This window comes from Lepisosteus platostomus, chromosome 2, assembly GCF_059453375.1.
Source record: "Lepisosteus platostomus isolate fLepPlt1 chromosome 2, fLepPlt1.hap1, whole genome shotgun sequence".
In the NCBI taxonomy this organism is placed as follows: Eukaryota; Metazoa; Chordata; class Actinopteri; order Semionotiformes; family Lepisosteidae; genus Lepisosteus; species Lepisosteus platostomus.
The window spans coordinates 16,941,856-16,965,510 of NC_142612.1; the positions used below are offsets into that span (position 1 = coordinate 16,941,856).

At 38.5% G+C, this 23,655-nt stretch overlaps 2 protein-coding genes across 2 annotated transcripts; both read right to left on the reverse strand.

Moving 5' to 3' along the window:
- Positions 1–1,600: 1,600 nt before the first annotated feature.
- LOC148676053 (uncharacterized) lies at positions 1,601–9,345 on the reverse strand. Its single transcript, XM_088601279.1, has 3 exons — positions 4,194–9,345; positions 2,507–2,892; positions 1,601–2,052 (listed from the first exon to the last, which is right to left on the reverse strand). The coding sequence occupies exons 2-3, from the start codon at positions 2,882–2,884 to the stop codon at positions 1,948–1,950; spliced, it is 483 nt and encodes a 160-aa protein (XP_088457405.1). The 5' UTR covers positions 2,885–2,892; positions 4,194–9,345; the 3' UTR covers positions 1,601–1,947.
- Positions 9,346–9,486: 141 nt separating this feature from the next.
- Positions 9,487–23,021, reverse strand: timmdc1 (translocase of inner mitochondrial membrane domain containing 1). Its single transcript, XM_088601266.1, has 8 exons — positions 22,904–23,021; positions 18,270–18,532; positions 16,454–16,619; positions 15,370–15,458; positions 14,294–14,361; positions 14,123–14,201; positions 11,469–11,579; positions 9,487–10,397 (listed from the first exon to the last, which is right to left on the reverse strand). Exons 2-8 carry the CDS (start codon positions 18,506–18,508, stop codon positions 10,259–10,261), a joined length of 891 nt encoding a protein of 296 aa, XP_088457392.1. The 5' UTR covers positions 18,509–18,532; positions 22,904–23,021; the 3' UTR covers positions 9,487–10,258.
- Between the last annotated feature and the right edge of the window lie 634 nt (positions 23,022–23,655).

Sequence of the window (23,655 nt, forward strand, 5' to 3'; positions counted from 1 at the left end):
GCACAGTGCTTTTGTGAATGTGATGACAACTCTGCACCCCAGCTATGGACTTGTTCATTATTGCTTCTGTGACTCAAGTGTAACTGTCTTTTTCAAACAGGAAAATGCGATGAGGATCCCTCTACCCTCATGTGAGGTTGTTGAAAACCAGCCCTTTTACTAGGGCCTGATTGATTGGCTAAGCATCAGACTTCTTAATAACCATCTGAGACAATGCTAGAGCTGTAATGGAAAAGAGATTGCTATCCAAAACTAATCAATTTTTCTCATAAAATCCCAACATTAAGATCAAAACTCTGCTCATTGGTACGTACATTAAGATGGATAACAAAGCCAGAAGGAAGCAAGAGAGGAGAATATTCACAATAACCTCTGTGTGGTTGATCCTCTTTGGTGCTTCAATCATATTGTGTTTTATTGTACAAGGTGACTCAAAACATACAAAACATGAATCTTTTCCTAATAATTTCTTATATTGTGTCTGTTTTATGTTATACAGAGGTAAGAGAATGGTCTTTCAAGATCTAAATGAGCACAGGACGTGCATGCTTTTAATATAAATGCCATATTATATTTTTCAGAAATGTAGAAACATCAGCTTTAATGTTGAGTGTAACAGGTAGTGATGCTGCAGCCCAAAAGATTGGGCTTCATATTCAATACGACTGGACAGGGGCACCTTCTGTGTGTGGTTTGCCCACATGGGCTATCTCCAGGATCTGGTACCAAACATATGCTTATTGGAGAAATTGGTGTCTCTAAGGGTGCATGTGTGTCTGCACACTATATGGGAATGATGTTCAATCCAGAGTGTTAAGAGCTAATTACAAATAAGAGGAGACCATTCAGACTACCTGTTCTGTTTGACTGTTGCTAATTGATCCAAAGGTCTCATCCAGCTTTTTCTCTAACGAAGCCACAGCATCAGGTCTAAAGACATGGTTAGTTCGCTTGTTCCAGACTCCCACAACCCTTTGCATGAAGAAATGCCTCCTGTTCTTGGTTTTAAAAAGAACTTCCAAGTAGTATCCACTCATGTCATGTGGTTTGTGTTTGTGTCCAATGTTAATTTAAAAAAAGTTCATTGGGATCTTTAAACAGATCTAGTAAACTGAAATAAATGATGCATGTTCATATTTATCACATTTGGAGTCCCTCAAGGCTCTGTCCCCAGACCTAAACTGTTTGCTTTCACTGGAGGCATTATTAGGAAACACTGGTCAGTGCAGGACATTCCCTTAAACCCTTAGGGATGTATCCAGTCGCTCTTCTCTGGACTGATTATGGAGCAACATTGTTTTTTCTTTATCACGGTGACCACAATTGTGTGCAGTATTCATAATGACGTCATATAGTGCATTGTACAATTTTAATCTAAATTCCCATGATTTAAATTGTGCACTTTTAACGATACATCCTACCAATGCATATACAGTACCCCTTTTTATTGCTTCCCCGTATTGTCTGGAAGATGTAAGTGATGTACATGTTGTCCTGCATCCTGTGCTCTAAGGAGAGATCCCTGGTTGTCTCTACTATTACCTGGAATAAGCAGCTTTCCCACACTGGATATTGCAGCATATTTGCATTACATAGAAAGTTTGGAAACTTTAATTATTTTTATCACTGGACAAAAAATGTATTTCTAACATTCAGCTGTTTACTGTCTGCAGTCCTACACCTTCAGTATATACATGGACAGTAAAAACAAAGAACATAATTCTGAAAATCTGATGAGAAATTTATAGGAATAACATTTCTGTGCATCACAAAGATGGCCTGCAACTGTATTCTTCTTTAGATCCTTACAATAAAAATCTTTAACACTGCACCTATTCTTACAGGACTTTGATTTTAAGAGTTAATTTTACCTTATTTATGAATAACCAAGCAGAAACAATAGTGACAGGATGAAATGTTTCAGTCTGACCGGTTTTCAGGTGGAACTCAGCATGGGTGTGCCTGACTGGATGCTGAGATTTCATTCCTCACATCGATGGTAACAACCGAACAAGGCAGCCAATGATCGAAGATCACAGCTCCCTTTCTGGCCTGATAAAAACAAGGGTGAGCAGATCTCACATTTCAGCTCTTTTAAGTGCCAGTTGCTTTCACAATTCAAACCACAATATATTTTAGAAAATGTTTTTCCATATTGGCAATTGGAAAGAGATTATACAGTGTCTATCGAAGAAGACATTACTGCATACAGGGAAAACACATTGACATATCTCCACAGGAGAAGACTCCTGGAAATACCTATTTTTATTTTATTGGATTCAAGTGCAGCACTTTACTATATACATATCATATATGACATGTCACTACTGTATAATGAAAATGTGCACACTATAAAAAGACATACTCTAACAGAAAACAAGAAAATGCTTGGTTGCACCTCTGCCTACAGTAATTACAATATTTAATTATAGGCATCATAAGCAAATTGCACTAAAACACAAAGACTAAGACTGTTGCCAGGTTGCTTCCTCCCCGAGATCTACACCTGAGTGATGGACAGCTCCTCAAGTGTCCTGGTGCTCGTGACGGTGGAGCTGTTCTCTTCCACAGTGGTTTTGCTTGTACTGGAAATGGCTCTGTTTTCAATGACCAGGGAAGGTATCTGCCTCGTCTTTGTGAAGAAACCCTTCTTCTGGAGGTTTTTGGAGTATTCGTAGTACCCCAGCACCTCCGTGTTGATGTTCTCAGAGAAGTTTTCGGTCATCAGAGAAAAGAAGACAAAGCCAAAGAAAATCCCAACGATGACGACCACGTATATGGTGTTCCAGACACTGAAGCGCCCATCATTGTCATGCTTCGTGTAGTTTCTGCGTTGCTCCAGGAAGTGCCAGAGAAGCAAGTCCAGTTCTGTTCTGTTCACCATGGCTCTTGCTGCAAAGAGCAGAAAAGGGGATTATTTTTTTCAATTACTTAATTACTGTACATAACAAAGCTTACAAATGAGAGCACACTTGTCCCATTTAGTTCTTTTGGTAATTGGTAGCTAATGTGAGCTAAAATCTGAGGAGCTTATCCAGATGTTTTCTTGAAAGAAGTCATGGTAACATCTTCCACACTCCCACAAATCTTTGTGTAGGATAATTCCTTCCTAGGATAATTATAAAGTTCTGGCATTCCCAGACACAGCTGAATGTCCCAGGCATTATGTTTTGCAAACAGAAACTGCAGAAACCTTTAGAAAACGTGTTCCTAAAAAACAAAATGCATTTTTCTACTCATTCTTTCTAGAGGGAATTCAACACTGGTATAAATATGCATAAATGGCCTGTTTTAGGTACTTCTTTAATTTGTTTATAATATGCTTTTGCTTTGGAAAAGTAATAGAAGATTTATTTCCTTTATTAAAAAATATGTGGATTAGTTTTGCTCTGTCAGAGAGGTTAGTAAGCCTTATGCTACTGTATATATGTTTTTCTTGTTAAAATATAGTATTTGTTATAATACTAACAAATTAATAAAAGGCCTTTATTTGAAAAGCTGTTACTCATAAGTAATAAATTTGATTTAATATACTTTGTAAATTAAACTATGTTTATTATAGCCATACTGTCATTAATTGTATTCATAGATACTGAGAGACATACAGTATTGTAAGTGCTGAATTCCCAAACTTCAAAAAGATCAATGATATAGGGAACTCTTTTGCCAAATAATTTTGTCTGTAACTTGTTTTTAATTTTACTTCACAAATACAGATTCTTTTGATAGTTCTTTTTGATAGTATTTCTGTAATTAAATATGGTCATGAAAAAATTTAAATCCTTTTAAAAAAAACGCATAAATTCTGGCCATACTGACAACAATGCCTCTGATTACAGTATATCGGGAGTGGAGTGGAGTTCCTGTATAAAGCCTCATTTTAAAGCACCAGAAAGGACTTACAAAATAGTGATAAAAATACTTAAAACTCTAAAGGTCTTCTTAAGAAAATAAAATACTGATTTTAACAGAAACTTCAATTCTAAAACATCACTCCGAATACTTTTAAAGAAGGACGAGACTGAAGCAACAAAGATGAAAAACAGATACCGTAAATCTTCAGGAGCAGAAACTTTCTTTCAGCAAATGAACCCACATGCTGTTACTGAAGAGTGCACAGTCTACATCTGTAATTACATTGCATAAGCACCATGTACCCTGTTTGATAAAAGGAGACAAGATTTAATACTTACATGCAGTGCTTCCAGGTGCTGCGTAGAGCTAATTTGTTAACAACCCAGCCAGTGAGCTCAACTGTGACTTCAGGTGTCAAACCTGTGAGACACCATCCATGGGCAGGACTTCTTTCTTCTTATGGAATGCACGATTTGTGCATTGAAAGAATTAAACAGAACAGTATTATGCAAGCAGCTATTTAGTTCAGTAATCCAATACCTTTTAATGAATGTACAGTGTGGAATGTATGCGTGCAAATTAAAATGTTCATTGTTTTCCGGGTTTTGCAAATTCCTGTACTTCTTAAGGGTACAATTAAAATGAAGATTTGTACGTTCTCAGGTGTTACAAAGATAAGTGATGAATAGCTATAAGAAGTGTTAAAAATCAATCTTTAATGGATGGTAGCTAACACTGTACCTGCATTTTTTTTTTCCAGGCTTCACTCTAATCCAGTGCATGTTATTGTATACAAATATATTGGCAAACGTTTTTAACAGGTTCAAGCATATACAGAACTCGCACAAACACATTACCTATTTTACGTTTCTTATACTGTATTTCAGAATACAATTTTCATAAAACAGCCAAGCACCTTAAGCACCTTCTACATCTGACTACATCTGTGAAATGGTAACTGGTAGTGGTAACTGCAGTACCCACACAGCTAAGTACAAATCCTCAGACTCAATTCACTTCTGCAATATGCACTTTTTGCATGGTCTACCATGTTTTTCTTCCACGACTACTTATTTATATTTCTGCAAACATATTTATTGTTCTAAATGTTATTAATAATAATGAATTATTATTATTAATTATGTTTGTAATGTACTGTCTACATTGTGTGGTGTTGTCTGTTGTACTGTGCGTGTCCCGAGAGATCATCGCAAATAAGAATTTTATGTACATATTGCTGTCCAATGTACATATGGCAATAAACTCCTCTATTCTCTCTACTCTACTCCCTATAATAGATAGACATTGCTTGCTCTCTTCAGACTCTGGACTTCTTCCAGTTCCCACAAAGAGGATGTGAACACTGGGAGACCAGGCTTTCTGCTCTGGTGCTCCAACACTCTGGATCCATCTCCAAGCTCATATGGGATCATGCAAGTCTGTCAGCACTTTCACATCCTACCTTAAAACTCTTTTTATACACTATCTTTTAATTTTGATTAACTGTTTGTATTTAAATGTGTACATCTCGTTGTTTGTCATACTGTAGGTGCCTTGAGATTACAGAATACCATAAACATGCTAAATATGATAAAGGGTAGCATTTTTATAATGTTGCTCAAGCCTGTTTTCTGATGTTACAGTATAACTCCATCGAACCTGTAACCAACCATGGTGATCGCACGAGACACCTGCTGTGTAAGAACTTAGGAAAGGTCATGAACAAATGAAGGCCATTTGGCCCATTCATCTCAACTTGACTAGGAATGGCCACAGGCCAGTCTTTTTGCTCTTCCTGTGGAAACTGCTCAGGTATAGCTGAATAGGTGATATGATATTATCAGGCTTGTGTATCTTGTCACACTGTTGCAAGAGGAGTGCATTTGCACTTTGCTCTCAGTTTTTTGAAACTCCAGTTCTGGTGGAACAGTTCTCTTACTCTCGGATGTCTCATAGGGGTTAGTTTCAAAAACACAATTAGCATATAGTTCTAGACTTGCTAACCTAAATTAATACTAAGAAGTCCACCATGACTGAAAGTTAGCTTTGTGATTATAAAATATGTATTCCTGTATATGTTATTTTTGTCTTTTGATCAACATATGCATCCCATATAAAATACATATTTTGCATATCTTGAACAGGAGGATGTGTTTGTATTTTCTACCAAGACAAAATATGCAGGGTGGCACAGTGGTATGCGTTGCCCAACGGTGTTGGTGCCCTGGGTGTTATTTCATGGAGTCTATATGGAGTCTGTATGTTCTCCAAGTGTTTGCATGGGTTTTCCCTGAGTCATCTGGTTTCTTCCCACAGTCCAAAGACATACTAGTAGGTTAATTGGCTCATTGGAAAATTGGACCTTGTGTGTGCCCTGCAATGGACTGGCGTCCCATCCAAGGTTTACCCCGCCTTTGTCCGTTGTTTGCTGAAGCTCCAGCTCCCCTGCAGCCCTGAACTGGATGAAGTGTTTAGAAAATGGATGGACAAAATACGCAATTAATAAGTCATTATGTGTATTATGGGTATATAGCTTCTTAGCACCACTTCAAATTCCAAAGACCTTCTCAACACCAGTTCAGCTGAACCAACCATTACACTCCAGGTCACCTGCAAAAACTGCAAAACATCCCAGGAATATGGTGGATTTCATTTTAAGGATTATTTTTCTTACATGTTCTTCCACGTTCCGTCTTAAAAAAAATGTATTTCTCTATCCAATATTACTTACCATTAATGATTCATTAAGATCTGGAATTGCTCCATATGTGGTTAATTTTGCAGTTCTTGCTTGTTAATAAAGGCGTAAATAGACACAGGCCTGCTCAACAATTGGTAGTCATATCTAACCTACTTTACCATTTATTTTGCAAAGTTTCTAGAATGGGCTATTGCTGTTCACCTACAAGATAATTTATCTGCAAATAAAATGTAAGAAATATAATGATTTATCTGAAATATAATGTTCAGATAAATGCATAGCATTGAAACAAGTCTTCTTAGGGTTGCTAATGATCTGCAGATTCTGGTTGCTGTTGATCATACCATCTTGCTGAACAGATTAGAGAGGGTTGATGGTATTACTGGAATGACTTATTCCTGGTTTAACTCTTATCCGATAGAAAACAATTTGTTCAATTTGGCCATATCTGGCGTCCCACAGGGCTCTGTTCTTGGTCCCATTCTATTTGGTCTGTACATGTTACAGGTATGGTATGTGTCAGGTAATTGTCACAGGTATGGTATCAGTTTTCATTCCTGTGTTGATTACATTCAAATTTGTTAGCATGCAATCTGACCTAATGGGACTCTCTGCCTTTTCACACTGATTAGATGATGTTATGAAACAGATGTAATAAAATGTTTTTTGATCAACAAAATGGAGGTTATGCTGATTGACTCACGTCAACAACTCTGAAACTCTAACAACTTAAATTTACAGGTGATTCTATTGGAATCAGTCCAAGTACTCAGGTCAGGAAGCCTGGTATCATCTTTAATTTGAGTCTTGCATTTGAGGCTCATGTGCAAGACATGCACATACAAGGATGAAATTGACACCTTTAAAATATTGCAACATATCCTTGTATCATCAAATACACATACTTTTGTCTTTCACAGGCTTGATTATTGTAATACTGTATCTGCTGTACTGACAAACATGTAAATAAATTGTGATATATTCAGAACTTATGTGCTTGGTTCTTAACTAAAACTAAACTAAAAACTAAGCTAAAACTGTTTATAATGTTTTAGCTTCCTTGCAGTGAATCTACATTCTGAATCTACGCTCTAAAAAAAATTCAAAATACCCCTATTACTGTTCACCTCTAAAAGAATATGGCTCCTGAAAACATTAGCCATTTGTTAATCCTATGTTAGCGGTTTCCAACCCCAGTCCTGGAGGAACATCAAGTCTCAGAAAACTGAATATAAACATGTTTTGGATCACTGGACATCATATCTTTGTATTCCATTTGCAGTACATGTAAATAGTGTACTACAAAAAAGAAAACTCAAGCAGACATGAATTTTCTCTCTATCCCATGAACACAGTGATTATTCTTTCTAAAAGACAGCATTCTGTAACTTCATGCAGCAGAGTTACTGTAATGCACTGTAATATTCAGAATGTCAATTCTTGATCTATTTATTTTGTGTTAGATCCTACCAACTAAATAAAATAAGTAATTCTAGCCAGCTTACTTGTCTCTATTTCCTTCAGCGCTCAGTGACATTTCATGTATTAACTTTACTCCCACTTTCTTGGGCTGTTCCTTTAAGTCTTTAGTCACCTGTGCTGACTGACCAGCAACAGAATGGAAGAAAAGCAGACTCATTATTTCCTAGCAGTTTTGGAACCAAATTCAATTCTATTGTTTACCTTTTCTATGACAACAATGGCCTCATTAAACTTCTCACTGGTCAGACTAGCTAAACCAGGAAAATCCCCCACTTAAACACTGGAACATTTATTTGCTTTCCTTTGCGGATCACGTACGCGTTTACTGGCATTTTATAAAAATGCTTTACTGCATCTCTCTTTCCAAATGTTCTTCTAGAATCTGAGAGGCGCACAGGGGAAATGTTGACTTGAAGTATAGTAAATGATCAGTCAGATTGCTTCTTCATTTTTTATCATTTGCAGATCAGTTAAGTTTTTTAGTCCAATATATTCCCATTGACACAAGTTGAAATGCCTTCACATGGAATTTGTTCAAAGTCTATGAACTGATCAAATTTGGTGCCCTTCTGGTTTCAATTAGAGGTGTTCTTCAAGATTATAAGCTCTGTAACAGAGATTTTGAGGCTTCAGTCAAATGGACAGGGCACAAGTAGATTAAGCAATTTAAACACATCGTCTAATTGCAAATAGTAAACCCAGCACTTAGCACTTCTTTCTTCTACCTAAAGGAGATCCACCCCATCTAGAAATTAATCCGCAGTTTGCCATAAGCAAGCGGTTTGCAGCTTCTGGTCTATCAAGGCCTTAATCAAAGCGATTTACAAGTCTGAAGCTCCCTGGGGGTACTGGGAAGTCCTTTTTTTCTTAATCGCTGCATCTTCTAGCTTCCTCTTTGTGATGGCATTTGCAGAGCTGGTGTGTGGCAAAGTGCTCCCACAAACCACTGAATTGTTAATTGTTCCTTTGCTAAATCGGCATTAAATGCAGAAACCTGTACCTGCAATTCAACATACAGTATTCCACTGAAATGTACAGCCATAACAGCCAATCCAAACTAATGAGATTCATCCTAGAACAAATTAGACACAACCTAGAACTATTCCTACACTGAGATACAACCCATAAGATCCAGACACCCTACCTTATTTACAAAAAAAAATTGTCATTTCATATTCAGCTGAAAATGATGGAAGAGTCAGTCCTCTCAGGGCATGTGTCAGATAAAAAAAAAGTGCTGCCCCATGTATTAGGAATCCAGCTATTACACTGCCTGTCCTGCAATGTCTTCTATTGACTGTATTCAAATTAAAGGTCTATGGAAGATAGACTTATGACTAATTGCTGTCTTTCAAGGATTTGTTTTCGCACAAATTTGATTGATGCAATATACACATAACTATTTTAGTTCCCCTGCATACAAAAAAAAACAAATTAAAAACAATTCATTAATGTTAAAACACTTTTCAATTCTTTACTCTTCATAGGTTTTCAATCGTTTTGTCTTTTTTCTGCCTTGAGGATAAATAATGGCACTTATCCACATTATCTAATGATAATTCTTTTACAAATTTCTTGTAATTGTTCACACTTGTTACAGTATTTGTACATCATTGAAGCGAGGGTACTTTACAAGGGACAATTTAGCATTTACAAAGCCTAAAATAGCTAGAAAATCACAATGGTACAGAGTGACTTTGTTAAAATGTACAGTATATCTGGTCTGTGTAATAGTACACCAGGTATAACGTCCATTATTTTCTCCTTGTTGATGTCCTTTTCTCAAGATCATTCTACACAAAGAATATAAAATGTAAAGCTCCTTTGTCAATCAAACACACCGAGCTTTGACCATTTCTCTCTTCCAGTGAGACAATGGCAGTGACACTGTTATTGATTATGGATAATGTTGGTCACTCTCCACTGTCCATGGATCAAGTAAACAGGATTTCTTGTGTTGGCACATTTCCTGTACAGCCTTCCCTCTACTGACAGAACTCCAGCAAGGTTCTTGCAAAGTCCTGAGGAAAATGAAGGTGAAACGCTTGCTCCTCCACAGTATGTCCTTTCAGTCGTATACCTGGAGAACTCTCCTAGGATAGGTTGGTTACAAAAAAAGAGGTGAGGAAAACATGAGACAAGAAGTCTTCTTAAAGAGCCAAACAGGTAACCCCACCAAATAAAGGGGGACACTGGACTGTTACCCAGTGAAAATATAAATCACTTGCTGGCAGAGGCTTCTTCATTTCTGGGAAGGTTTAGAAGCTCTTCAATTCTGTCCAGGTCTGTCTCTATGGAACCGTCCTCCACTTTACTCATTTCGTCAATAAGTCCCTCCGTCACATTTAGCCGGGCATTCCTGGAAGAAGAGAGAGAAATACAGGGAAATAGAACTGACAAGACTTCTCAGAGCTGCATGTGAATCCTGTTATCTTCATTAGTTCAGGTGTCTGAAAGATTCAGCTTTGAAGCATTTATGTGTGACAGCTCTTCAAAATCATGCAGGAAGAAACAAGAGTGTTTCAGGTTTGACACTTTCAAGAAAAACATTTTAAAGTGAAGTCTTCTTATTTTCGCAATTCCTTTACTGTGTTGAGGATTTTTTTCTTTGAGCAAGAATTATACAGGTCCTTTATATATATACCATTATATGACAACTTCTCTTTTCTCGGACAGCCTGACAGACATGCTCATTAGAATCAGCAGTGATCAACAATGTATGTCAGCAAGATTAAGATTAAGTTTTTATCTATCTCACCTGAGATGGTTCCTGTAAAAAACAAACTTACAATAAACTACAGCGGTCAGCTTGCCCATACACCAGTCGAAAATTATTAGTTATTACTATATATGCTTAACAGATGCTTTAATCATGGGCAACTTAGAAAATAATATAGTGGTTAATGTCTGTGGAAGCTGGAAAAATCTTTCTTAAGGGGTAAAATTAATTTGATCAAAAATCCTCAAAGAAGAGAGCGAGAGGGGCCGTTCTCTGAGGCACTTTAAAATTCACATGCTGTTCTGCATCGCTGTGCAACACCTGGAAAACTGCGTTGCTGAAAAATTTAAAATGTCTCTGGAGCCGAACGAAAAACTTCCTTATAAGAAACCTTTTTCATGTCTCGAGATAAGATTGGGCACAAACCTGCTTACCATGTTATTTAAAATTTCACTTATGAATAACTAAAACACATTTTGCAAATATAATTGAGATCCATGACACCTATCGCATTATTATTTTTATTTATGATGCATAAGAAAACTGCCTTTTTGCACTCGCTGTACCATAATATGTACCACATTCAAGTGATTTATTTTGTGATCTTGCGGTGCAACGCTAAGCTAAGATGAGAGCATCGCAAAACCAGATATGTCATCAGCATGTATTTGAACCTCCACTTGCAATGTTTTAATGGTTTCATTTCCCTACCACTCAGCCAGCTTGAGCTCGTACAGCTCCCTGCGTTCCCTCCTCTTGCGCTCCCGGTGAGTCTCGCCAGTCAGCCTCTGCACGGCCATCATGAGCGCCCCTGCCGGGACCCTGGAGAAGAAAACGCTTCTTACAACAGGGAGCAGGAAGTGCTCGGGGGCTAAAAGGGTTTTTTTCAAATTCATTTGCTGGAAACTTTTCCTGTTCTTTTTTTAAAGTCCTATTGTATTTAAAGAGGAACTGCAATGCTATTTTTATATTTCGGGGTTAGAAAAGAAGGAACGCTGTTGAATATATTTCAAAACCACAATGAAAGTCAAAAGTACACAGTGATGTGTAAAACCTCTAATTGACATCGCAAAACAAATTACATTTCCAGGTATGCTCAGTGCCATATTCAGAATGAGGCACCAAAACTGGTGATGTGAGTCAGCCCTATTACATTGTAAACAAGCAGGCTTGTGAATACATCTCTTTTAATCTAATAGAAATATTGCTTTTGACTTACTGCCATAAGTACTACTTACTTGTTAACTCTGCATTTACTCACATTGGAACATTTCTGTGGTGAAATGTGTGTTGAATAACTAGTAGCTAGGGACAACATGGCAACTTATAGTACTTTCACTAAGTTCACGATTTTGTGCTTAATTCTTAATTTGTAAAATTTTGTGATATCATTAATGTTTTTTAACCAAGATTTAATTCTGGTAAGAGAATTTGGGATTGCAGATCGACTTTAATAGTGCAGCCTTTACAACTGTTGCTTCTGCTTACACATTTAAGGTTCCAGCCATTCAGCACTTTGATACAATTACTTGAAGGACACATCTTTACAGGGTTCAGGTTCTCTTCAAGGTCTTTTGGCCTTTTAAGTGGTATTCAGGAAGACAAACTGATGGCAACAGAGAATGTTATTTTCATTTCTGACCGAATTCTGTTCTTTTTCAGGGCCACTGAATCAGTAAGAAAATGAGATGTCGGACTGAGACTGATATCTTCCTTTAACTGCCACAGCCTAGAAAGCATATTCTGCCTAGAGCCTAAGCCTTTAACTGTATATTCCCACTTATTGAACACCTGTGACTTAATTTAAGAATTTTGTTCACAAAAGTGTATTTAGGTCGGTTTCCATTAATTGGATTGAATTAAAAATCAATCGCATTATTGAGTGTATGTCAGAAACAAAAGAGAGATTTGAATGTACTTTTGTTGTTGTTTAGTTCTAAGCTGCATCAGTGAAGGAAAGGGAAGAGTTTTCTGTCTCCTGTTCTTACAGATTGACTCAGAGCTGAGTTGAAAACACAGCACAGGACTGCATCAAGAGCAAACTCTATATCTCCCTCACTGTGGCTGGAGAAGACAAAACACAGTCTGGGGGGGAGGGGGAAAAAAACTCTCCCGACTCCTGTGCAGCTCTGTCAGGGCAGCAGCTGCTCCCCCAGCAGAATGTAGCCTTCTGCCCCACAGATGGGCTCGTTTCTGGGGACTGCCCGGAAGACGAGGGTGTGTGGTGTGGCTTAATTTGGTGTCTGGGGGGCACAGAACGCTGAGTAAGCACTGCGGGGCCAGAGGTGCAGCTGTGAGCCAGGAGGTGTGGGGCGAGCAGCTGGCTGCCACAGTGCACACAGCTCCTCCAGGCTGGGGGAGAAGAGGCTGTGGGCAGCTGCATGCCATCAGGGACAGAGCTGCAGTGGGCCGGGCCGGCCCAGAGCCCTCAGCCACGAATCCCAGGAGACGGCGCGCTGTTTCCAGGACCCCTGCTGAGCCTTTCTGCCTCCCTTAGCACACGTGAACAACAACCACCAGGGTTCCAGCAGATGAAAATGATATAATGGGAGGATTTTGTTACTTCTGTTAATAGGCTGTTTTGTTTATGTAGTGTTGTTAGGACAATTACCTTCCAAAAAAACTTAAAAATCCACTTTGTTTAGCCAAAATACATGCAAACTCTGTATGGATCGTCCACAATAATAAACTACATTTAAAACCAGAGATAACACTGCAGCTAAAAATCAAATGTGGAACATATTCATACAACTTCTTACAGTACAATGGACTCGATCTCTACATTAACAGACACAGTATCGGTATTCTCATCACAATGATTACAGTTCCAAAATGATCACTTAAGACTAAGTGGTTACTTAACCCAAGGCATAAATGTAGGGACTTCACAGAATAAGTGATTTACACATGCAAGAGACAAAACAGTATTAATAATTTAGTGAGCAAGAGATAGAAGGAAACAATGTGTTGAATGGCATTCATCAGAACTTCACACCAAATATACTGTACAAACTGTTTAATGGCCATAAGAAAAGTGCCTCTCCTGTTAACATTTGTACTGGTTTGAACATGGCAGTGTCACTTACTGTACACTGGATCGAAATTAGTTAAACATGTCGATGACTGATATTTTGAAAATCTCTATTAGCATCTCTAGCAAAAGTACACTATCTCAAAAGTGAGTGGAGAAAAGTCTGTGCGAATTAAAGAGATCCCTGCCTTAATTGAGTCCATCCGTTAAAAAAAATCCGGAAACATAAATCTGTGTCTAGCTGAGTCTAAAAATCATTTGCTGTTCAGTGGGAACCAGTGGAACAGCAGACAAACACTGTCTGTCCTACTCATTAGCCAGTGTGACTACTCACCCAAGGACTGCCCCAATGGCACTGCATGCCAGCATGCCACTCAAACCCATGTTCAGCCTAAACAAGCCCCCTGTAATTGCTAAAGAGAGAAAAATGATCTTTAAAAAAAATCAATTTGAGGACGACAGAATAAAATTATCTACTGTCATACTGAACTTTATTTCTACCCACCTCCTGCAGCAGAATAATGACTCAGGCTGTTTTTATCTCTGTAAACAGACAAACCAGTGCTCACCGTGCTGAAATAACAAGAAAGAGAAGAGGTTTAACTCTGCAGGTTTATACATGTATCAGGAACAAAAATACAATCCAAATCTTCTATTTTAATTAAACTATAAACATTATTTCAAAGAAATAAAATAATTATAATCATTAAAATGGCATCATGCAGTCTGACTTTTGGTCAGGCTAGGATGTACAGTAAGAACACACATCAAGTATCACCCTTTGCTCCACATTACAAATGACCAGGGAATGTGGTAAATACAATGAAAACAGAGGGGCTGATTTAATGATGTTGTAACATTAAATGCCATCATTCATTTGGATGACAAGATGTCTGACATTTCTGTAACAAAGATTCCCTAAAAAGGAGGAACTGACAGTGTAGACGTCTGTATCTCTTTAAATAGCTAAAGGAAAAAAAAATCATAAAGCTTTTCGTGCTACAAAGCCGTGCTTGTGAGACCTGCTGAGTCTTACACTGCTGTCATTTCCCACTCTCTTCAAACGGCCCGACAGGACAGCACGTTACAGGCACTTGGCTCTCAACCAGCAGCTTGTTTTTTTCTAAAGGGATTTCATTTTTAACATTTTTGCATTTTAACCTTATATGGTGTGACGTTACTGGGTAAAAGTTCTCTCTCTATGAACAGGTCTTTTGCCTCCTTCTGCAGGCAGGTGCTCTGCAGGTGCTTTGTGCCCATGTGTGTGTTTCTAAGGCATGCAAATCATCAGACATATTAAAGCAAACTCATGAGACCATGGTGCAATTCAAACATCATGTTCTGACCTGGGGAGGTAAAAATGTAGCATTGTGATTCCTGGAATAAAAGGTGATGGTAAAGGAAAATTAGAGAAAATGATAAAGGTCCTAAGATCCTAGGAGTTTCTTCTGCACAATGACTTTCAAAACAAAATAACGTAACAAAGGGGAAAAGATTAAAGCTTACTGCTGCACAGCCCACGCATCTTTCGCCTCCGCGGAATGGAGTTATCCTCTCCCTTATGACTCACGGCGTACGCACCTGAACAATGTGACAAAGGCCGCAACCCTCCAGCTCCAGCGCCAGCCAAACCTGATAAATCCGCGGATCGCCGCGTTATGGGCCGACCTCTTCCAAGGAAACAGGAACAAGAACACATCAGCCACAGATTGCTCTTTATTTCATTACAAGTGAATGACACCCTCAGCTCAGGCCCAGAACTTCCAGTCTGTATCTAACCTAAACAGATAACACGTGTGGAGATCATAAAACAACAAAGCGAGAATATACTGGTTGCCATAAATACACAATTTTAGACGGGATGTGTGCTGTAAGTAACTCGCACCCTAAACATGACATAGTCAGAAATTACCTGTAAGAACTTCCACAAAGAAGAAATCTTAAAGGATTTGGAGTCAGCTAGAAACAAAATCTTAATTCCAACCATTATTAGAAAGTTAGTGCTTATTCATGTTAAGGCTTGTGGAATGCACACAGAAATTCAGGGACAATTGAGAGACACAAATTAAAGTTACCAGCATGTTTTTGGAAAGTAGTAGGAAACTGGAGCACCTGGTAAAAACTAAATGCCTCCCACCTATTTGTGAATCACTTCACTTATTTTTGCCACAGGGTGGCAGAGTGAGCCAGAGTCTAACTTAGCTGAAATATACCACACAGAACACCAACTTCACCTGCCTCTCAAAGCTTCTGGGTTTCAGTTAAAAACCCTTGCAGGCAAATGTCCTTAAAAAAGAAAACAATCAGCAATGACGGGGGTGTACCGCAGAGAGTTGTGATGGAAAAATTTATTTCTTTCCTTCTCTTTTTATTCTGTCCCTCATGAAATGTCAAGTGCTACTGCAATTACATAGCAAAGGAAGTGCATCACTTCCTTTAACACTAAATACACTTACGGTATTGTGTCCTTACTACTGAAGGGTAGTAGTGCTCAAACCAGAGCATATAACACAGTAAACACTGGTAAGGGAAGCGAGCCTGTTTATGAAATTGTGCAGAAGTCATATTAATGGCCTGGGGAGTCTGATGTGTAAGTTACTGTACTTCACGTTTTGCTTCAAGTGAGTCCAGATCCTTTAGCCTGAGTTCCAGTCAGAAACCTTACCACGGCCTCCACTTGGTGGCGATAGACCTCCGCCTGGCTCTGCTGGATGAAGTGCTCTCTAGCCTGTCTGGCGGCTGGGATCCCTCCATAAACCATCCCCACCACTGCTGCCGTTAACCCACTCTTCACGATATTGAGAATCTCCTCAGGGTAGGCCTGCATCTCGCTGCAAAACAGGTGCACTGCATTGGACAGGGGCTCTCCGAGATACTGCTGTGCTCAACACCGGTGCTGAGCTCTAAGGAACCAGAGCAGTTCTATTTCTAATGCTGGAACCAGAGGTCTAGTGAAAACCTTTGCTGTCACAGCAGGCACTACGTGTTATAAACACCAAAACCAATGCATAGAAGAAATCACAAAATACACAAATAAGCAGGGAGATCTGTACTCCTGGAAACGAGTTAAATATCAAAACCTTAGTACAGAATATACTTCTCCTTTCCTTTATAAACATGTCTGCTTACGAATTAATATCAAATCACCAGACGTTTTGTTGCCTCATTCCGAATCTCAGAATATGGTGTTGCACATACCTGGAAATGTTGTCTATTTTGTGATGTAAATTTAACTTTTATTGTGGTTTGAAATGCACTCATCAATGCTGATTCTTTCTAACCCCGAAATATAAAAATAGTGTTGCAGTTCCCTTTAAAGGACCTTCTGGAGTTAACAATGGTGATCAGAGAATGAACGTGTTCATTCAGAAAAGACCATTTTCAGCTGCTCATACCAGCTATGCAGATATTCAGTTTTCGGCATGTTTTAATAAAGTACAGTACTGTACATTACACAGGTACTGCACAGGAATTAACGTATTCCACAAGTGGTCCTTGAAGTGGCGTTTTAAAGACTTGTAACGGCTTTGGTAACTGAATCTATAATGGGCCAGGCAGTAACTACTGCATAATGAAACAAATTATGATTAATTAAAGTTACAAACAATATGACTTAAGATTAAATCTAATTTAATTTTATATTCAAGTTATATTTTAATGAAACTATTACTTTACAAAACAGATGTTTTATTTACTACGAATTCTCTTCAGTGGTAGAGTCAAAAGCAACTGTGCAGCACAAGAGAGACTTATGCAAGCGTTTACATCCAAGGAAACTTTTACTCATTTCCTGAGAAGTTTATGGTTCTGATCCTCAGCAACAAACACCACGACCGAGTACGGAATACTGTCAGAATCATACTATATTCTGCTGTTTTTATTATTTTTATTACTTCACTGGTACCCAGCTTATAGGTTTCACCATAAAACTGTTACCCATTCAATCTAGTCACTCCACGTCTTTGTGGTCACTGAACTCAGTGTCTTAGACAGTGCTGTGGACTGTTAAAAAAATCACTGCACAATTTCGAGACAGCAAGCGAGAACCCTGGAGCCTATCGCCCTACTCCCCACCTCGCAACCTTCACTCTTCTAACTCTGCTCTCCTTACTGTCCCCCATGCCCGTCTACATTGTATGGGTGACAGGGCCTTCTCCTGTTATGCCCCCAAGCTCTGGAACTCTTTTCCCAAGGATATCACCCTCTCTAAACTCCTTCAAATCCAGACTCAAAACCCTCTTCTACAGAAAAGCCTTTACTTAACTGGTTCCATTCTTCACTCCTCTGCTCTTCTTAGTACCACCATCCACGGTCTCCTCTATATATTGTAATTGTGTTTTATCTTGTGTATTCTTCTTATTTATTGTTGTATTCTCGTATTTATTGTTATTGTCATCCTGTAAAGCGCTTTGAGAAGCCACCTTTAAAGGCGCTATATAAAATAAAGTTTATTATTATTATTATTATTACACTATACTCACCTCCTGTCAAAGAGTTCTTTTATTCGGTCCCAGCCAGTGTCCGGTAGCTCTGGTTTGCTGATGTACCGCGGTAGCTGCACGGCATTTTCTGCAGGAGCGCCTGAACCTACGCCATCAGCTGCCAAGACTCTTGGGAAGGGGACGAGCCCCCCGAGGAGTGTGGAGTAGGAGGAGCCCCGCGGAGGCTTGTCAAGTCGAGGACATGCGGACGTGCTCGCAGGGGGCCCTTGGCGATCCATCGCACCGCAGCAGGCCCAGTCTGCCTGTAACACAGTTAGGAGCCACAATGAAAGAGCTTCTTTTTTTATGCCTTTTGGAAACATACAGCTGCAGATAACTCCCACAACACTTCCACTGCCATCTCTCAACCAGCATAGCAAGCTGCACGTTAACTCTAAAATGAATACTTGACGTCTCATGCAGATTATAAATACTGCTGCTCAAAAATGTTCCACTGGGCCGCCCAGGCTTTCACCAAGTTCTGTGTTCAAGGCAAGCAGAGCCCCTGGGCCTATGTCAAACTGTTGTCAGCCTACATTTCTGATGTTTTTTTTGAGGCTGAAAATTTCAGGGATGTCATGCAGCTTGAAAATTTAATGAATGTTCAAGCTCGAACCTCCACAGTGGGGAAAGCTCTCAGGTACCTAAATATCTCAATTCCACTTACTCCCATTACATGTATCCTTGGTGATTTATCAAAGGTTAAAGCAGCAATTCAGTGTAAAAATACTTTCTTGACTCTGTATTACTGCTAAAAAATAATACTGTGAATGGGTGGACAGTACAGGACCGTCATACAAAGAATGGATTAAATTGGCTGTATCACAAGTTAAATTTGAAAAGATTTCATATAATTTACAGTACAGGGGAAACTTATTGAGTATAGGAATGTTTGGGGCCCATTAGAGACAAACTTGAATGGCATGGATGTTAAGAATATCAGTAGGAAGTTTTTGAATTAATCTTTTTTTTCTCTCGTGTTTTAATTCGTTTTTGTGAATGTAAGAATTTGTTTTTGTCTAATCAGAAAAAAAAAGAAAGAAAAAAAAGAGAGTGAGGGAAAAAAAGTCCAAAGTTGGGGGGGATGGTGGTGGGTTTAGGGAAAAAAAGCACAAACTGAGCACAACCAGACGGCTGGTGGAATAAGACTCGAAGTAAATAGCCTTTTATATCACTCCCATTTGAGCTGGAGAACCAAGAAAAAACTTTTTTTTGTTCCATCTTACCAACATGGAATCATTCCTGTTTCACAACAAGGCTAAATGTAGCTTTTGCTTGTACATCTTATATATTTCATTAAAGCTGCTGTCTCTCTTAAGTTTGAGTTTTTGTCAGTGTAAGCAAAAGATTTATTTAACCTACGCACGTCTGTGCTCCTCACACACTCTAACCATAGGATACAGTCCATCCTAATGTGTCACAGATGTTAACAAGCCTTTCTTTCAATGATCTCCTTGTTGGGTGGCCTAGCTATGCTGATGGCTGGAATAAAAATGCACCCCATGTTGATTTGGCCAAACCTAATTAGAAGTTCCTGTTAACATTTTTGATGAGGTTTAAATTATCTAATTATGTAAATAATTATATGGGACCCATTAAGTAGAACGCTGGATTGTTTGAGGGGAAGGGAAGCACTTAGGAGGATTATCTTCCAGTCAGTTTTATTGAAGTACCACATGCCTCTTTAAAATCCTGAATATAAACTCCTGAAGGAGGGCATCATCACTCACTGCAGCATTTGTGGATTAAGGATGCCTAGTTGATGTTCTCATAAGATATAGGCTTTGACAGACTAGGCCTCTGCATATGTCACCTCACAACAGTTAATCTTATAAGGCAATCTTGCTGAAGTCTTGTTACTGTAAATTAATCTTGCTCAATAGTCTTCCTTCCTTTTTTACAATAAACTACACAACTAAGGTATGTGTATACAAATTTACATATGCAATGTCTAAGGATTTATTACGAAGCTCGTGTAATAGGACAAATAAAAGATCTCTTAAGAACCGCTTTATATGGGACCCATTAAGGTATGAATAATACCTGTAAATGTGACTAACCTACCCCCTTGCAGGACAGGGGCATCCACAGTCATAGTGCACAAATGTGTTCCACTGCAGAAAAATATTTACAAAAGTGAGAAAAACAGGAGAAACGTAAGTAATAGCCAAACTATTAGTATTACACAGAATGCACCCCTAACAGGCTTTATGAAAAACTGAACTGGGGAACAGCACAAAGACAAGGTGTGCTTGCTAAAGGCTCACACTTTTTACTAGAACTAAACTATCACTGACTGTGACACTGTGCGTGCCCGGTTAAGTACCTCCCCCTGATGGATAGCTGAAAATCTATTTAAAACCAGAGGTGGGTTGGGGGGTCTGTAACCCAACATGGAACAGTGCAATGGACAGGACAACAACAAACACAACAATAAGGAATGATTGTGGATCCACAACAACCGTTAATACATAAACTAAGGAAGCATGTATATGAAAAGACAACAAGAAACAATTCAAAATAACAATAATGTCAATATAAGAATCATGAATAAGGTAATAATGCTTAGGAACAAGTAAAGGTTACATCCACTGTGAAAAGTAGAAAAAAGAAGGCTGGACAGACAACTGGTTTCTACTTTCAACTTCACAGTATTAAATTGACCTTTACTGCTTCCTTTGCAGCCCAAGCCAGCTGACTCAGCTCCCCGCTCCTGCGTCATGCTAACAATACTGTCCCCGTCTCCCAGTGAGTTTCAGGATGGCATGGACAAGATGCACAGGTGAGTAACCTACACATGAATAAATGTGTGCACACTATGCACAGGTGTGAAAGACCTCCTCTCTTGGGAGGTCAGGTGAAGGTATGAGACAGCCCTTCACGACAAATACGTTTCTTAATAAGCTCCTGCAGTAATGTCACCCAGCACAGACGGATAGGAGGATACCCTTATGCGACTTTATTTTTCCCGCTGAGAATGGTGTGGGTCTGGTATTTCAATCACCTGCGCATTGAGTGCAGTGATTTGCATTTGATTCTTATTAAAAATATCAGGACTAGTTGGACGGGCTGGCTGGTTCACAATCTCTTTACACCGAGAGGCAGGTGTTCACAAACAAAACCATGAGTCACAAACGCCACAAAGCCACCTCACAACTTGAACGGGAACTGACATCGTGCTTTTCATCCCAAAGAGTTTTACTGTACATACAGTATTGACCCACTTCAGGACAGCTCCTGCCTGGGAGACACTCACCTCTCTAAGAGTTAGGCCTTATCCCACTCACCTGGAAGTTGTTCTGTGACATGGTTCGAGGACATTCCAACACTGTCACTGGCTTATTGTTATTGCTCATTTAATATTTATACTGTTCTAAAACAACATTCTTCTGAACTAAAACATAAGATCATCGCTGTCTCAGCCTTATTTCTCAGAACCCTTTTCTCTCTCCCAAACTTAAAATCTGTGTTTTCACTACAGATGAAACTCTGTAGCGCCATAAGACAAATGTGTGTAACTCTAATTTGTTATGAAAGGCTACAAACGAATATTGAAATACACCAAATATTATAGTAATTGGACTTCTGGTGTTGTAAAGCAAAATACTTCTGGAATGTTTTTAAACTTTAATTCTTACCCTTCCGGGATTTAAAAATAAGTAAAACAAATGTACTTCTTCCAGAAAGTTTATCATTTGTAATGTATTATCAGCAGCTGAGACAGAAACCGGTTAATAAGGTACTTGTATATTACTGAAATGCAGCTGTGCATCATTAATTTCTGTTACTATCATTTTTCCCCACCAGCAAATGTAACGTATTCAAGTTCACTTTGTTACCTTATCAATATGCAGTAAAGCAATTAAAAAACAAAACTGTAAAATATTAACATCCAAGACTGCAATACCTTATCTGAGAAATATCGTGCTTCAAAGTTGAGAAAATGTCCCATCATCTAAAAGTTTGTTTTGCGTTAGTCTGTTTTTATTTCTAACACAACTGTATGAGACACCTTCAATTTGCATCACCTGTACACCACAGATAGCCCAAAATTCAAGCAATGGCTGTAATCAAATTTCAATTCAATGTACTGCAGAATGTAAGACGTATTTCTGTATTCAATCAAATTAATAATATAGACGCAAACACACTTGGAAGTCAAGGTCAGGCCACTTAAAATTCAAGGTTATATTAGTAATACATTTTACAATTATGACAAAAATGCTACTATAGCTCAATGTACAGGTTGCATAAATTTTAATTTTCACCATAGAAATAGTATTTATGAACGTATAAAATTAATAATACTGATATTAGCTGTTCCACTAGCATACATTTCAGAAAGGAATTTAAGAACAGGCGATGCTACCGGTGCAAGAGCTTAATTATCTTTAAAATAATCGGAAGCAAATACAATGGACTTTAGAAAGCTAAAGCATGTGTGTGAAAATAGCGACCTACTTATCTGTGTACCTGAAATAACATTTATACAGCGACAAAAATATTTTACACCACTTAAGTCGCATCACATATACGGCTCATATTCGCTGATATTAAGGAAATTGATTTTAAACTTTAATCAGATACACTTTAACGAATGTATTCAGACATAACGTTCTCAAGCACATTTATACCTTATCCAGAACAGCTTCTCGGGAAACCCACAATGTCAAAGCTTGTTGTCAGAATTAAAGAGAAAGTTTCCCGCGATATGAAGCAGAAAATAATTAGATCGCCATCTATTGTTGGAGGACGACACTACAGGGATATAAAATGAGCTTAAGACGCGAGAGCGAGTGACCTGGTTTGAGGTAAATCGATGAAAATCGTGGGAATTCAAAATAACGCCTTGAAAAGAGAATGAGGATAAAACAGACATGAAACAAAAGTTTGTCTTTCATTCTGTGCTGCTGAATGGATAAAAGTATGTTAATACATGCAGGACTATAAACACAAAATTCAAGTTTCTGACAGGTGGCACCGAACTGGAAGAAGAAATCCTGAGGAAGATCGTTTAGGTTAACTTTTTTTTTCTTCAGCTAGGCACTTTGGAGAAACGATACAATGGCCAACAAAACTTTGATATAGGAAGAATGTATTATTTGAATCGATGGGGTGTCAGGTTAAATTATACAATGCATTAGACTTCACTTGGAGTACAGTGTATACATCAGTCACCACTCATCAAGACATTGCTGTTCTAGAGCAGTAAAAAGGAGAGCGACCAAACTAACTTTTAACTGAAGGCAGTCTCATGCGCAGACAAATTAAGCGAGTCAGATTTTTTGCCTGGAACAGAAAAGATCATGCGGTATTCCAAATCCCAAAAGGCAGTAGCTAGGTCAACTCAGAGTTGCTATATGCCCCAGGGGTCCTTTCTTTAAAC

Bases quoted from the DNA above. Each gene is read 5' to 3' on its own strand.
- LOC148676053 (XM_088601279.1), bottom strand. From the start codon at position 2,884: ATGGTGAACAGAACAGAACTGGACTTGCTTCTCTGGCACTTCCTGGAG. The intron at 2,053-2,506 runs GTGTAGATCTCG...TGTTTTTATCAG, and splicing joins AGGAGCTGTCCATCACTCAG to GCCAGAAAGGGAGCTGTGAT.
- timmdc1 (XM_088601266.1), bottom strand. From the start codon at position 18,508: ATGGATCGCCAAGGGCCCCCTGCGAGCACGTCCGCATGTCCTCGACTT. The intron at 16,620-18,269 runs GTGAGTATAGTG...CCTGTTTTGCAG, and splicing joins AAAGAACTCTTTGACAGGAG to CGAGATGCAGGCCTACCCTG. The intron at 10,398-11,468 runs GTAGGGAAATGA...CTCTTCTTCCAG, and splicing joins GAGCTCAAGCTGGCTGAGTG to GAATGCCCGGCTAAATGTGA.